Here is a 16,080-nt window from a genome sequence, read left to right on the forward strand (position 1 = left end):
GAACAATAATTATCAAAGAAATTGAACACATTACATAAAAAGAATACTTAAAATACCTCATAAATCATCAGTTCTAAAATAACAAAACCCACGGCGGTGTCGTGTCCAGGCCAATCATCTATTGGTCTATGGCTCTCTAGGTCTCTAACACGGGGGCACGGGTGTGACACAAGCCACGGCCGGGTTATCTAGCAGTGCGTCCAACACGACTCTGGCAGACACGGGTCGCTAGCTCAGGTAACGTTACTGGGGAGGGCACGAAACATGCAGCTACAGGGCAGTGAGCAATGTATGTATCGTATTAGATGGCGGAGAAAAGTTATCGGTGCTTAAAATTGCCTGCAAGCAGCTTAATGTTAACAGGGGCAGGGGATTGGGACCAAAATTGGTGTGGCCAGAGTTAGGAATGATAATAAAGGTGGCAAAAGTTGAAAATTTTGGGAACCAGACTCGAACCAGACCCGGCAGGACATTTCTGGAACCAGTCGGACCCGGCCTAGGCTGGAATCGGAACCAATTGGACCCGTTCCCCAAAAGTCAGTTAGTGCAAACTATTTGTAGGTATCATTATAAGTGGCATCATATAAACAGCCTTTTTCCACTGATCCTACTTATGAGCTACAGTATGGAAAGGAACATACATGGGCAAATGTTTTATTTCCATTCACTTCATATTTTGCAATCAGGCGAAGTGTGCAATATGTATGGTTTATGGTAGGACCCGGTTGGACCCGTCAGACAATTTCCAGGAACCGGTCTGGACCCATATGGGTCTAGACTGGTTCTTTGGACCGGGTCCTCGGGTCCACATTTTGCCATCTCTAAATGATAATGACGCCCGAAATACGATGGTTATGGGCGCCCGGCTACTCATTTGACCTCAAAACATTGAAGGGTTAGACCAATCGATTCACATGTCTATCATAAAGTGGCTTACAGTGAAATGTGACAAAATGTACCTGTACGGGAGATGTTAGCAGTCAAATCACACAGGAGCACAGGGCAGGAACATATCTAGATAGGTAGGAACCACGTTAATACATTTACAGGATAATGGAAAATGAGCACACGATTTATAAAGTGAAACACAATATAATTTATAGACCAAAGTTCCGTTCCTTAGATTTTCGGGCCTCACCCAGTGTACTGTCAGTGTAATCTATTTACATCCGTGCTGGGCGGCATGCTCCAACTCCGCGGGCAGGGGGGGGGGGCTATCGGTCCGACCGTGCACCCCGACCGGAGGGGCTGCCTCGCCGACCCGTCGAAGACCCAGAGCGGTCAGAGACACATACCTGGGCAGCGAGATCGTCCAGTTTTCCGGCGGCGGCGCTCTTCTGGCCCTCCAGCTGTTTGAGAGTGGCTGATAGCGTGTCCAGCTCGCGCTGAATCGGAAACCGGTACATCAACGGTTACCCCAATTCACTAGAGCAAAACATCGCTGTTCTCTTGTGAATCGCTTCACATAGCAACAAATGACAAATTTAGAATCACGTTTCCAAACTACTGCAAACATTTACAGATGATCTGCGAGAGAATGGGCGACTGGCACTTTCGTTATCCATCATCCACCAAATTCACAGCACCAATCAACCGTTTTTCAATTGGGCACTGAAAGAACAGCTCATGCTCATAAATAACGCCGCGACGACATCTCACCTGCAGCGTGGAGGCCTCGGAAGTTTTGCTCTTGACCTGCTCCTCGCGCTGACCGATCTCTAGCTCGAGCTGATTTTGTTCAGACACCAGCGCCTCGATCTCCTTATGCATGGCTTCCAACTCCGGGTTCTCATATGTCGGGCCCCGCTCCTAAGGGAACAGAAAGGGAGGGATTAGAACGGCCGGACCTCAGCGATACCTTACACCAGCCACCATTCATTACCGCACCTGTTGATTACATCATACCGGTACCTGACAGTGTCAGCATCAAGCACTTGCCAGCGACAAAGTACAAGTGATTATTACGGACTCACGCAACGCGCTGATTAAGTAAAGCTCGTTAAGCTGCACGCAGGTGACAGGCGACACCACGCTCCAAATTATGTACGAAGCAATGTCTCACTTCATCCAAGATGCCCGGTTCGTTGCCAGGATCGAAGCTCTTGTAGCGTTTCAACCTGAACTTGAACATGGCTGCTATAATTAATGGAAGGAACCAGAACAGTCGCGCCTTCCCAACCTCTGTCACGGATAAACCAGCACTGTGGCCGTTTCACGGGTCAGGACAGGCGCAGAAGCGGCTGCCAGCGGGCCATCCGGTGTAGACCGAGTATCGCACAGGAAGGAAGAAGGCGTCCGTCCGTCGGCAGGGGCCCTGTCCGGCGTCGAGCGCTGTTCACACGCGCGGGGGAGTAGCAGACGAAAACGGAGCGAAACGAGCGAAATCGACGCAGAGGCGCAGTCTATCTCGGCCACATCCGGCGAGTAACACGGGAGGGAGCTGGCGGACCAAAACACGGCGGTAGGACGACCTTGGACGCCCACTGTCCAGGGTACGCCTCCATTCGTGACCAGTTTGCCTGCTAGCGCCTCAAACAAGTAACAATACATATTCCGCTACGGCGCTGTTTAAAAATTTATAGGATTCTTACAATGCGCCGACCTTCAATATTAAAAGCACGAAATATATCACTTCAAAATATCAAGTGGCCTTACGATAATGCAGTGAGGTGACAGGGTATTGAGGCGATATTCTTCAAAGTTCACTATGAATCATAGCCATCAACGATCGATTCGTTCCCAGAACTTGGGAAATCAGCGACCCGACGGACTCCACCGTATCGACTGAGGCGACTGCTGCATGTTAGTCAAGAATCCGCGCCCCACCCATGGCGTCTGACCTGGCACTGACTTCGGAAATGTCCGGAGCACCGGCGCTGGAACTCACACGGATGCTCTGGACCGTCACAATACTGCTGGCTGTCCTGACAGCGCCCACCGACGCCCACCCCATGCTGGACGCAATCACCAACTGGGTCAAAAAGGCCGGCAAAACCAAACTCGGTGAGTGGACTAAGAAATACCAGCACCACCGATCCAAATGAGCTCTGCGAGCCAAATGCGCACGGTAATACGACCTGAGATACAGCTTTTCCTGTTTGTTCACTAACGAAGTGTGATCATTTTCCGTTAAATAGAGAACGTTCCTTTCCTCAATAAGCAGTTGATGAGGTCAATCCAATTAAAACCGCTCATTTATTAACAACTGCCATAAACTGCTGATTTATATGATTCCCAAGCGTCTCCTCATGGTGAAAAAATAAAAAAGATGAAAACACCTAAGCTCGGTCTGACAATCTTCCAGGTCAGGGCGTCATAAACAACTTTTTCACTGGAGGGCAGCTGAACAGTGACGAAACAACCGAGGACCCGATGGAGTTCGAAAAACAAATTTGGCTGGCGGAGACAGGTCAGTCAACAGTCGACAAACCGGGACGCTTCTGATTAAAAGTTTGGGACAACCAACGAACTACAAAGCAAACTTTCGAGCAATACCACTGTATAATTCAACGTCTATCGATCATATGTGGTTGGCATGATCCGTTTTAGTGCGCTTAGTGTTCCTGACAACTTAAATAAGGCTAAATCAGACACGTTGTCGGCTCTTTCTCAGGTCAGGTCAAAATCCGTAAGTTTGTGCTGAGCCAGCGAGAACGGGGGGACTACATTCTCAACTTCCGGAAGTACTACAAATGCATCTCGGAGAAACGTCGAGCCAAACAGACGGTCCAGAGCACCGCGCTGGTCATCAAGGCTGGGGCGACCATCAGGTCAGGTCGGGTCGGGTCAGGGCGAGTCAGGTCGGCATGGAGAAGTAAGACATATCAGTCCGCGGTAGTGACAGTCTAGGACTTGCTCGACGTCAGCCTTCAGCGTGTTTGCCAGTCTTTGCAATTAAGTGACCGAGATCCATGTCATGCGAAAGTGTGCTATAGTAAAAGCATAGCCAATATTTGCCGATGTCGGCGAGCAGCCGACGCGATCGTTCAGTGTTCACCGTTCTAATGCTCGCAAACCGAACTAGCTAATAAAACCCTTTCTGTTCCCGATCCACCCCAGCGGGACCATGACATTCCTCTCCCACGAGTGAGCCCCAATCCTGACCTCTTGTAGACCGAGCCGTCTGCCGCTCAGCGCCTTGTGCTCCGGTCCCCATCACTGACCTCGTCCCTCCCCCTCCCCTCAGCGCCCATTGCCCGGTCTGCCAGTACCCGAACCGGGGCGACGCCAGCATCTGGCGACGGATGCTCTACAAGCAGACCGTCACAGAGGACGTACCCGTCGATATGGACCATTTTATCGTGTCGCCCGGTATGAAACTGACCCTTCAGGGCGCGCTGCCCTCCGACTCCGGCATCTACATCTGTCAGAACTACTTCACAATCCATGCCGTCTACAACATCGACGTGGTGCCGTTTCTGCATCCGAAGACGGTAAGTGGAGCCACTCGCAATCCCCAGCGTACTTCCCTGCGCATGACAAAGTCATTCTACCCATACAACCGTGTGCGCCATTCGTTGTCACAAACAAATAAAATGTATCTAAGCTCAGCGCGGACATCTCTATTGTGTTCCGAACGGTAGCCAATATCCACCTCAGACGAAAAGCGCTCTCCAAGGAGCGCTCCGACTCGGACGAGCTGGAGATTGCCACTTGTCGGCCTGGCCAGCACCGGCCCTCCCTATCTCTCACTCACTATCCCTCTCTCCTCCCTACAGGTGCACGGTCCGAGCGCTCCCTCCGGACCGTACCCCGCCGAGCCCGTGGATCTGAAGGAGAACAACCTGCGCATCTTTACCGACTGGAGCCAGTGGTCGTCCTGCAGCCGCTGTGACCGGGTCAGGCCAGGTCACAGGGGGAGGGCTCACCAATGGTCACACCGTGGGTGGGAAATGCTGGATGAGGGTTCTACGACGGAGGAGTGACAATTGGGGGAGGGGTTACAAGTGGGAGGGGTCACATACAAATTGGGGAAGGGTTACACGGGGAGGAAATGGGCACACGCGGGAGTGATCACACACTCATTCAGGCCATAAAAGGGCTACTGGAGGGTGAGAGACGCTGAATGGTGTCACGACTGACTGACCAAGGACAGACGCCTGGTAGGCCGGCACGGGACCGGAGAGGGAACGGGTCGAGGAGGGGTCGATGTGAGCCAAATGAGGCACAACTGGAAAAGGTCAGACCACTGATCGGGTCAAATGCCAAGGTTTCAGAACAGAATTGATTAGCGGGGGAGCGAGATAGTGGACGCATTGATTCGTCCACTCAGCTTCCCAAAAGAACGCTCTGGATTTCGGAGCGCCTTGGATACAGCGAATACCTGAAGTCGACCAATGTCAGGCGAAAAAATAACCGCCTATCAGACCACAAGATCGTCCGTCTTGACGGCTTCGTCACGAATCGCCTAGAATCAGTGAGATCACCTGATATCAAATACGTTGCTATCAATCAGATCGATATTGGAACTTGGTCAACAATGTTAAGATCTCAAAGGGTCAGTTACGTCCCTCAGGGGTTAATGTCATACACCACCAGGAGGCCCACGGCAGCCAGGGTTCACTCGGCGCCAATAATGGCCCCATCCATCCCAGGGTCACCGGGGGTATCGGTCGACGCTGCGTGAACCGGCCACCGGGCACAGGTGGATCGATAACAGGGACCACCGCCGTGGACCGACCACTGGGGCACTGTGGACCGACCACTGGGGCCGCTGTGGACTGGTCACGGGGGCGGCTGGGGACCAGTCACAGGGGCCGCCGTGGCCGGTCAGAGAGGACGCTGTGGATCGGTCGCGGGGTCACTGTGAGCAATTGTCTGCTGGAGAACCGGAAGACCCCGGAAATTAAACTGGCACGTCCAACTGGACCGTAAATATCATGGAAAATTTACCGGAAAAGTGCTGACAATGTGGACTTGAATGTTAAAATGATGATTTGTTTTGTTCATAACAAAAAAAACTTTAAACAATATTGTAGGTAATTGGACACATAATATTACAGCACAACCAATCCCATAAAACACAGATATAAGAATAGACAGTTCGCTGACGGTGATAAAAAAGGACCAGCCGCTTCCAACAGGGCTTCTGCAATCCTAAGCCGTTCGTTGGAAACAGATCCCATATAAGATCGGTGATAAGGCAGCTCTGCGAACCGAGCTCCGGCAATAGCACGCTGGACGGTAGGATTCAGATCGAGACGGGCGTGGGATGGTGGTAGCCTGCTGTCGGTGATTGTCGGGAACCGCCGCATACTGAGCCGTCCTAGTGTTTCTACTGAGTAGACTGAGTGTTTCTACCGGCGCCGAATGATACAATCCTAAACATACCTATAGCTAAGGTTTTACCGTGTGTCAACTGGGTTATCACTACCTGGGGAACTGCTGACGGCCTACCGCACTACACTCATTTGCCCTTCGGGTATCCGCGGTCTAGCCACTGAACAACTGTCTTTTGTAACAGTTATCTTATCCACTACCATATGGTGTCATCTACCTTCATTACCGTCCTCTCTCCGGCAGGTGGGGAAGAGGTTTCGATCAGGCATGTGCTTCGTCCAGCCCCTAGAAGCCGACAAAGTGATACGACTCAAGCCCGGAGAGGAGAGCTTGGTGGCCAGTGAGTAACAAAGGAGTGCCATAAGCACTGCACTGGTGGGCAGGAGGGACAGAGGTTTGTGCATCACCATTCGACACAATACCCATTAGCAGTAACGACCCAAATGATAAATGGAGATTAATACATACTTTACGGTGCGTTCACTGGGGATTAACCGTGCGTTAATTCGAAGGTAGCCGTGCACCAATTTAAATTGGTGCACGCGCGTGCAGTGATGACTTTCTCGACTGAAGTTTTTCAGAAGGGTCAATGACTTTATTCTAAGAATTCCATAAAAGGCCCTTTTAGTGTCATGGACTACTTTGAGTTTCGCTGGAGCTCTTGAAGTGTGCAGACGTGTTTTGCTGTGCTCTAGAAAACTTGGATTTTAGCCGATAATAGCTTGTTTTCATTAATGTATTATATATCAGCATGTTCCTAATTTAACGTAGATGCTATGGAACATACTTTTGTGTCATATAAGTATAAGATGAGTCTTTATTCTTACATCAAAAAGTTGATTTTTTTCTAGTCTTTGTTTAAAAAAACTCAGTAAAAGTAGGGCAAAGTGCCCTTGATTTTCGTAGGAAGGCTCGTGCAGCTAAATAGAGTAGTTGTTCGTTTTCAAGATACCATTAGCTGAATTATGAACGACTCTGTTGGCGAAGATTCTGAGACATCCTCACTCATTGAAGGATTTGATCCATTCTTTGAAGAGTGGGTTGTAGCGAACAAGCGTAAGAGGAACAGAAAGGGCAAAAAAGCCGGTGCCTTGCCCTCTAGTAAAAGCGTGCCAAAGGTCACGGGCAATGTTATTTGTAATGGATCCGAGGGTAAGCCTTGCGGAAAATCGGTTTCGAACGACGTTTTTGGTTCAATCAGATGCCAAATATGCATGACCTGGTACCATCCAGCTTGCCAGGGCCTGGAGGAGGAGGCGTACAAAGCGATTACTCGATTTGGTCTCCTTTGGCTGTGCGAGGAATGTGAAGATCACGTGCAGGATTTCCGCAATCTTGTGCAGGGAAAAGTGTCAATTGAAAAGAAGATGGATGCGCAATTCTCGAGTGTAGAGAGTCAGATGAAGGAAATGCACCAGGCTATTCTGGAAAACACTGCTATCCTAAAACAACAAGAAAAAGCCGCAGGTGATCGAATGAAGCTGATTGAAGGATGCATAAGCGAGAAAAAGTCACAGGAAAGTACCTATGCCGAAATAGTGAGAGGTTCGTGCTCCGAAGTTATTAGTGAAGTGTCCGCTAAGCTGTCAGCCTTGCCACTCTCTGCCACACCTCCAAACGACGTCCCAAGTATAGCCAAAGTCGTTGACGATTTTTTCGACAAAGACAAGCGAAAAAAGAACATCATCCTGCACAACCTCCCGGAGCCGAGGGCTGGAACTTTGGAGCAGAGGTCCCAGGAAGACATCAACCAATTTTTGGAGATGGTCAAGGAAACCTTTCGACTACGAGTTAGCGTGGCCAGATCCTTTCGGGTCGGCAAGGCTAACCCTGACAAACCCAGACTGCTCGTGGTAACGCTGGAGAACGAGGACATAAAGCACGAACTGCTGAAAATGGCCCCGCAGCTCCGCCATTCAGTGCGATGGGGAAACATATACCTCTCCCCCGACCAAACTAAGGTGGAGCGCGAGGCTTCTAGGAAGTTGAGAGATGAGCTCCGCTCTCGCAGGGCAGCCGGTGAACAAAGCCTTGTAATCCGCAACGGGAGAATCATTTCCAATGACAGGCCAGTTTCACATGCCCAAGCCGGTCGGAGGTTCGATAGTGCAAGGGACAGTGCCAGATCCATTACCTTGCCAGTCGTCCGGTCGTCGGCTGCAACCCATGACTTGGTTCCAGCTGATGCATCAGCACGTAACGATACCTCCCGTGTGTTATCTTTGGATGTTACGGTGTCTGATGGCTGTCCTCCAGAACCTCAGCAAGCGTGACTGCCCGTGAAGAATGCCTCTGAGGGCACTCGGTGCCTACGTATTTGGTACACAAATGCGGACCAATTGTTGAACAAGAGGGATGATTTGTGCATGACTATTTGTGGTGAAGATCCCGATATCATTTTCATCACTGAAGCGCTACCGAAGGTGCGGATGTCGTCAGTGCCCCTTGTCTTGTTCTCTGTGCCTGGTTATGAAGTGCACACCAACTTTGATGATACCAATTACCTTGGCATTCGAGGCATATGCATCTATATTCATCATCGACTGAAAGTTTCCAACGTACATTTTCCAGATTCAAGATTTAAAGAGCAACTTTGGGTACAATTGTGCTTGGAAAACAATGACGTGCTACTTGCCGGATGCATTTATCGCAGCCCCTCAGGCGACCCCCATCGAAGTGTTGATGATTTGTCTTGCTTACTCCAAAATGCGATTTCTCTCAAGCACACTCACCTGCTCATTGTTGGGGATTTTAACATTCCTCAGATTGACTGGGAAAACAACTTTTGCAGCGCATCTGAAGCACATTTTGCCAACAAGTTTTTGTCTGCCGTTCAGGATGCATTCCTGTTCCAGCATGTCACCAAGCCTACCAGATTTAGAGAGGGTTGTAGGCCTAGTATACTGGATTTGGTGTTTACAAATGATGAGAATATGATAACAAAGATCAAATATTGTCCTGGATTAGGAAGGAGTGATCATGTGCTACTGAAATGCGATATTGCCTGTTACAACAAAAAATGTTCTTCTGCCGGCTTGAAATGGAATTTTCACCGCGCTGACTTCACGGCCTTGCGTGTAAAACTACATGCAGTTGACTGGAGCTGTTTGTCAACCATGAGTGTAGACGCGGGTTACGAGTGGTTTAGGAGCAAACTTGAATCGCTGATGAGTGAGTGCATACCCAAAGCAAGAAACGTCAAGTCTAAAAAGAACGTTTACATGAATAGCCGTTCACTAAACCTCAAGAAGAAGAAGAAGGTACTGTGATCAGTGTACATGAGAACGCAAGACCCCATCGACTATAGCAGATATAAGATTTGCAGAAATAAGCTTAGGACATTGACTCGCCAGTTAAGGAAAGATTTTGAAGCTAAGATATCAGCAAACATGAAAGAAAACCCGAAGGCTTTTTGGAAATATGTGAACAGCCGCCGTAAAGTTAAATCAAGTATTGGTGATCTAAGAAACGACCAGGGCCAGCTTGTTAGCGAGGAAAAAGAGAAGGCCTCGCTCCTGAATGACGTCTTCTCAGGCGCATTCACTATTGAAAAAACGGATGTCGTGCCACAACTAGCAAACCGTTACACAGGGCCGCCGCTGATCGATATACCAGTCAACCTTTTCACAGTGAAGCAAAAGCTTAAAGCACTGAACCCCAATAGTGCCCCAGGAGCTGATGACATTCACCCCCGCGTTTTAAGGGAATTGAGTGGTCCTCTCTCCCTTCCCTTGACCTTACTGTTCCGAAAATCGCTTGAAACTGGGTCTATTCCTGCAGACTGGAAGCACGGTAAAGTCATACCAATCTTTAAGAAAGGTGAAAAGGAAGACCCAAGAAACTATAGACCTGTCAGCCTCACATCTGTTCCCTGTAAGATTCTCGAGTCGCTCATTCGTGATTGTTTAATGGACCATTTGCTGTCAAATGACCTGCTGTCCAAGGACCAACATGGCTTCCGCCCGAAGCGATCTTGTGATACGCAACTGCTTGACTCTATAGACTCATGGAGCCGCCTGTTGGAGGACAAGACGGAGGTCGAAGTGATTTACCTTGACTTCCGAAAGGCGTTCGACTCCGTCCCACACAAGAGACTGATAGGCAAGCTGCGCTGTTATGGTATTGGTGACCGAGTGTTGTCTTGGATTGAATCATTCCTGGAAGACAGAATGCAGCAAGTGTCCCTATATGGAAACCTGTCAGATTTGGTCCCTGTGCGCAGTGGTGTGCCCCAAGGCTCAGTGTTGGGCCCATTGCTCTTCTTGCTCTATGTCAATGACTTGCCAGATGCTGTCACTTCAAATGTGCGAATGTTCGCAGATGACACAAAGCTGTTCTCAGGCATCTCTTCTGAACATGATGTGCGGACATTGCAGGCAGACCTGAACGCCCTCGTGGAATGGTCTAGAACTTGGCAGCTGCCATTTAACGAGAATAAGTGCAAAGTGCTTCATGTTGGTGCAGCCAAGGACCACCACTCATTTCAAATGGGGTCGGACAGACTGACAAACACGTCAGTCGAGAGAGACCTGGGTGTGCAGGTCGACTCAATCTTGAAGTTTCGACAGCAAGCGTCTACGGCGGTCTTCAAAGCGTCTCAAGTTCTTGCGGTCATCCGCCGGTCCTTCGCCTTTTTAGATGAATTTACCCTGCCTCTTCTGTTCAAATCTCTCGTGCGGCCTCACCTGGAGTTCAGCAGTCTTGTTTGGGGTCCGTTCAATAGAGCTGATCAGAAGGCAGTCGAAAGGGTTCAAAGAAGAGCCACCCGGTTAGTGGTGAGCATCCGCCACCTTCCATATCCTGAAAGGCTGAAGAGACTGAAGCTCCCGTCACTGTACTATCGGCGTAGACGCATGGATATGATTCACGCATACAAGATGCTGCACGGCCACGTTGATACTGATCCTTCAGAGCTTCTGGCAACGAATCCTGAAAGGCGAACTCGGGGTCACACACTTAAACTACGGAAGCCTCGTGCAACCTGCCGTGCCAGACTGAATTCATTTTCTGTGCGGTGTATTAACGATTGGAACGGGCTTCCAGCAGAAATTGTACATTCGCCCTCAGTCAACGTCTTTAAGAACAGGCTGGATGCACACTGGGAGTCGATCTGGTACTCCACTCCTGTAACAGACTGAGTACTAAGTGAAGTTATGGAAATCGGCGAGAACGGGCCCTACAGGACATCGTGCCTCTTGCCCCGATAACACGAAGATGAAGATGAAGATGAAGACTAAGTTTAATTTTAATTCAAATTCGCACCGTTAAGCATGTATTAATTAGTTTAACACATGGTTTCCGTGCATAAATGGTTTTAACGCACTCGTGGATGGAATGGAGCACTTGTGCGTTAATGCACTCGTTTCACTCGTGCATTAACACACTCGTGCTCCAACCCATCCACGTCGTGCGTTAAAACCATTTACACACGGGAAACCATGTGTTAATATATATTGGTAGACACGTGGTGTACACTCAAACAGACGCTATCATCGATAGTCGATAACACTGGTGATCAGACTATCGACGTGGTGAGAATCCGACTCCCGGCCAATTTCGCGTGTTTTCACTCCGTCATCCACAAAAGAAAAAGGAACTTCATTTACAGCTGGTCGAGCAAAATACCTTAAAAACTTTGGCGTGTGTTCAGAAAACACACGCAAAGAAAAGCTCAAATGGTTACAAGGTTTCGCTTGTCCGACTAGCCAGTACCGATCACCAGAGCTCTGTCCTTTTCCGCGGCAGAGTCGGCGTTCGAACAGTTTCCACAGGGCCTGCCCTGTGAGACCAAACTGCTACCGAGCGAGCTGCGAGAGCTGCAACCGGTGGCCGACAGGCGGGCCGAGAGAGAGGTCCGATTCTGCAAGGTAACCGACGGAGAGGAGAAGAGAGGGGAGAGAGAGAGAGAGAGAGAGAGAGAGAGAGAGAGAGAGAGAGAGAGAGAGAGAGAGAGAGAGAGAGAGAGAGAGAGAGAGAGAGAGAGAGAGAGAGAGAGAGAGGACACGTTTCTGCCAGTTACCCGCAGCCACACAGCGAGTGCCTTCTAATCTGAAACAAGTTAATCCAAAGCTATTTTGTAGCGTGCTTACATCGGTCGTGCATTTGCCGTACATATCGGTCGTGCATTTGCCGTACAACGGAATGTAAATATTTGAATACGAGTTTGGCAGCCCAATGCAAACATGGAAATATGTTCCCGCTATGATAATTCCAGTCCAAAAACATTAATCAAACAGACTATGGGTTTCAATCTCGTGAATAGCAGCATACAGACGACGCCGTCAATATCGCAGCAGACAGTGCCAGTTCCTGAAACAACTTAGAACTATCGCGCCTAGACACCCCTATTCCAGCACCGCCACAACGCCCGGTCTGACAGATTGTAGTGTTCCTAGAACCGACACCACCGTGACAGCGTGGCCCATCGACCGCGACGCTTTATGTTCCACCTCCGTGACTTCCTTATCCCATGCATCACAGAACATCGTGACATTTCTCTTCCCTTACCTATCCAGTCTCCCTGCTGTCCTACAGCCACTCCTGAGACTATTACCTCCTCTTCCCTCTCTGTACTGCCCCAAACACAGCCGCTCCACCACCACGACGCCTCTCCCTCCCCTCCCCACCCCGCCAGGTGCCGTGTCCCAACACCCGAGTCTGGATCGTACGAGACGCCTACGGAACGGTGCGAGAGATCTGGAAAAAGAACAACCGTAGCATCGTGGAGCGGCTGGAGGCGCCTCTCTCCAGCTATGTGCGCCGCAGTACCGTCTACACCAACACCGGGAAAAAGATCCGGATCGTCTGCAGCGGGTGAGAGAGAGAGAGAGAGAGAGAGAGAGAGAGAGAGAGAGAGAGAGAGAGAGAGAGAGAGAGAGAGAGAGAGAGAGAGAGAGAGAGAGTGAGAGAGAGAGAGAGAGAGAGTGAGAGTGAGAGTGAGAGTGAGAGTGAAAGTGAGAGTGAGAGTGAGAGTGAGAGTGAGAGTGAGAGTGAGAGTGAGAGTGAGAGTGAGAGTGAGAGTGAGAGTGAGAGTGAGAGAGTGAGAGAGAGAGAGAGAGAGAGAGAGAGAGAGAGAGAGAGAGAGAGAGAGAGAGAGAGAGAGAGAGAATGGAGGGAGGGAGAGAGGGAGGGAGGGAGAGGATAGGCGAGGGGAGGAGAGAGCATGAGAGGTGCACTAGCTTTTACAACAACGCATCGGTAGTTAGCAAAGTTCGGCGTTGTACCCTGCTGCTGGCTGGTAATCAGCGGTATGGTTTGGAAACTGAAATTTCGATAATCAATGTCAACTGCAATGGAAATGCAGCATTCACCTTGGTGGCGCTGTAACAACCCCAACTCGGCGGCCAGCCCTCCACTTTTCATACAACTGTTGCAAAAAAGGAGCTTAGTTAAACATAAAACTAAATGTATTGATCTAACTCCAGAAATCCATGCTCCAATGAAAGGAAATCACTGCAATAAACATTCACCGTGCATGGAAAGGCTGCCGCGCCACGCCTTCAACTAGTAGTTATATCCATCGATTCCCGCGCCGTCGATGCACGGGCGGCGGCCACGCCAACTCCCCTCTGACCCCTCCCCCTCACCCCCAGGTCAGATCACAGCGCCGTGGTGCAGTGGCAGAAGAGCAGCCGCCTCCTGGACCCGGTGGGCTACCGGCGGGAGACCCACGGCCGGGTGTTCATCGACATCAACAAGGTCATCCATATCAGGAAGGCTGCCTCCCAGGACTCGGGACTGTACACGTGAGCACTTGAGGGCCGATAAGTTGGAGTGGGCATGATAAAATTAGCGGCACTTCAGACGGAACTGAGTGCGGGAGAATCGTGGGAATTAAAGTAAAGTGCTGAATCAGAGATCGTTGGATCAATGAAGAATAACGAAGAATGAAAAGAAAGGCACGTGGTAAATTAACATCACAATTACAAAGTGTTTATGTTGTTGAGTTTTTAAGTTCTTGTAGAGCCCAATGGACCAGTGAAGTCCTCGGTGCTGGACGGCAATCATTAAAAACCCCGCAGCTTTCTTCACAAACCCCAGTTGAATACAGAACTACGAAGCTGAGTATCCAGACCAATTAGCTGCCCATTCAGCCCACTGGTACTGTGACCACCTCGTGTGCCCCCGGCCCGCCCTCAGGTGCTGGCAGAAGGACAACATGGTGGCCTCTGTGCAGCTGGTGGTCGAGTACAACATCTACTTCAAGTACAAGGAGTACATCGTGGTCATAGGGATCAGCGTGCTAGCCGCCGCAATCGGCGTTGGCATTCTATGCATGTGCGCCAAGTCCTGCTACAAGCGCTGCGGAGGAGGCAAAAAGAAACCCAAGATGATTATCGCGAAAACGTGACGAAACGACAATGTGTGAAATGAATCGATTCTATGTGAATCGTAATGCAATCTTAAGTGTTTGCTGTGTGCTGTGATTCGAACAATGAAGTAAATTTTATAACAGAGTGAATGAAGGAAAATAGCAGATTATTTCCTTTCGAAGATCTACATACTTGTAATGTACAAATATTTTATCATGCGCAGTTCGTCTCGTTCCCAGAAAGCTGTCTGAGCGTTATTATTGCTTCAGTGACTGATTAAGTTTCTGTAACTGCTACACATTCACTATGTAGTCTGCATCGACATCGTGATTCATGAGCCATGCACGTCATGACATTCATACACGACCTTTTAGAAATATAAATAGCAAATGTGTGTGGGTGTGTGGATATGTAGGGTGATAGCAGCCCACAAACATCCTATAACCGTGATACGACTGTCCTGTGAAGAGCGAATACTAACGTGAAAGCGATCCCACAATATGAACAATCACACGGTACTCGTGGTTTCTTTCATCCGTCCCTACATCATCCTGTGGTGAACACTTACTATCGGTCCACTCCAAAGATCACCTCTCAACTTCAGAGTAGATCGGTCTATAACGACTGAATCAATCCGTTTAGCCCCGCCAACACTGGGGCCCTCGTTAATTCAGATCACACCGCCCCTCTCCACTCTCGCCCGTTTCGCGAGTACGCGATAGTGCGCCTGAAGCGTTATCCGGATAATCCCATCACCGTCCTGATTATCATGCACGCCACAACGCCGGCGGCTGGGGGCCGCAGGCGGGGAGGGTTCGCTCGGAGTGACGCGTCATGGAGCCGGCGGGGGGGGGGGGGGGGCGGCAGGGGGAGGGTTCACTCGAGTCTCGGACTGACCTGTGGCGGCGGGGGCAGCGCGGAGGGGGGGGAGGGTTCACTCCGACTGACCTGTGGGGGTGGTTGCGGCGCCTCCTGGCCCGGCTTTGGCCGCATGGTGGGCGGAACCATCTCTGGCGTCAGCGCCGCCGGCAGTTCAGCGCCGTTCAGCTTCTGCTGTATCAGGTACAGCGCCAGAGCGAACTGCTCCCGGTTCAGCTTTCCAGTCTGCTTCATGTCACACAGGTTCCTGGAAAATGGACAGGAGATGAGACGGTGAGAGAATCCGCTACGGGATAAGGCGATGGTTAAACGCGCGGAGTGTAATCGCACGAATTCGTAGCTGATGACGAATCAGACAGTGTAGGTAGCGATGCCATGAAGCACTGGAACACGAAAACACGTAGACTTACTAGACATTATGCAGCGTCGATGTAGCACCCCATGTCTAGCAAAACAAGTTCAGCCGCCGTTGAAAGAATGTCAACATTCCGTACATGGATACATAATGAGCAAGGAATGTCCCACGCGAATTGCGACGTCGAAATGAAAGCTACACCTCAAAATTTGTTATTCGTCAAGGAAAATGGCATCAGTATCAGTGTTTCTTTTA

General features: G+C 49.9%; 2 protein-coding genes across 2 annotated transcripts in view; one reads left to right on the top strand and one right to left on the bottom strand.

Moving 5' to 3' along the window:
* LOC122380480 (epidermal growth factor receptor substrate 15-like 1) overlaps nucleotides 1–16,080 on the bottom strand; it is a 31,147-nt gene that overhangs the window by 6,486 nt on the left and 8,581 nt on the right. The window contains exons 8-10 of the mRNA XM_043363666.1: nucleotides 15,540–15,717; nucleotides 1,660–1,809; nucleotides 1,296–1,385 (exon numbers count right to left, since the gene is read on the bottom strand). Coding sequence (XP_043219601.1) covers nucleotides 1,296–1,385; nucleotides 1,660–1,809; nucleotides 15,540–15,717 — 418 coding nt within the window. The remainder of the gene's footprint in view (nucleotides 1–1,295; nucleotides 1,386–1,659; nucleotides 1,810–15,539; nucleotides 15,718–16,080) is intronic.
* Nucleotides 2,662–15,079, top strand: LOC122380481 (Ig-like V-type domain-containing protein FAM187A). Its single transcript, XM_043363667.1, has 10 exons — nucleotides 2,662–3,003; nucleotides 3,305–3,409; nucleotides 3,614–3,770; nucleotides 4,187–4,433; nucleotides 4,719–4,838; nucleotides 6,523–6,619; nucleotides 12,025–12,146; nucleotides 12,914–13,092; nucleotides 13,872–14,024; nucleotides 14,419–15,079. Exons 1-10 carry the CDS (start codon nucleotides 2,829–2,831, stop codon nucleotides 14,627–14,629), a joined length of 1,566 nt encoding a protein of 521 aa, XP_043219602.1. The 5' UTR covers nucleotides 2,662–2,828; the 3' UTR covers nucleotides 14,630–15,079.

This window comes from Amphibalanus amphitrite, unplaced genomic scaffold, assembly GCF_019059575.1.
Source record: "Amphibalanus amphitrite isolate SeventyFive unplaced genomic scaffold, NRLGWU_Aamphi_draft 000098F_arrow, whole genome shotgun sequence".
NCBI lineage: Eukaryota > Metazoa > Arthropoda > Thecostraca > Balanomorpha > Balanidae > Amphibalanus > Amphibalanus amphitrite.

Excerpts from the sequence above, each read along its gene's own strand:
- LOC122380481 (XM_043363667.1), top strand. The coding sequence starts at position 2,829 with ATGGCGTCTGACCTGGCACTGACTTCGGAAATGTCCGGAGCACCGGCG. Across the intron at positions 3,004-3,304 it reads GGCCGGCAAAACCAAACTCG|GTCAGGGCGTCATAAACAAC; the intron begins GTGAGTGGACTA and ends ACAATCTTCCAG. Across the intron at positions 13,093-13,871 it reads ATCCGGATCGTCTGCAGCGG|GTCAGATCACAGCGCCGTGG; the intron begins GTGAGAGAGAGA and ends CCTCACCCCCAG.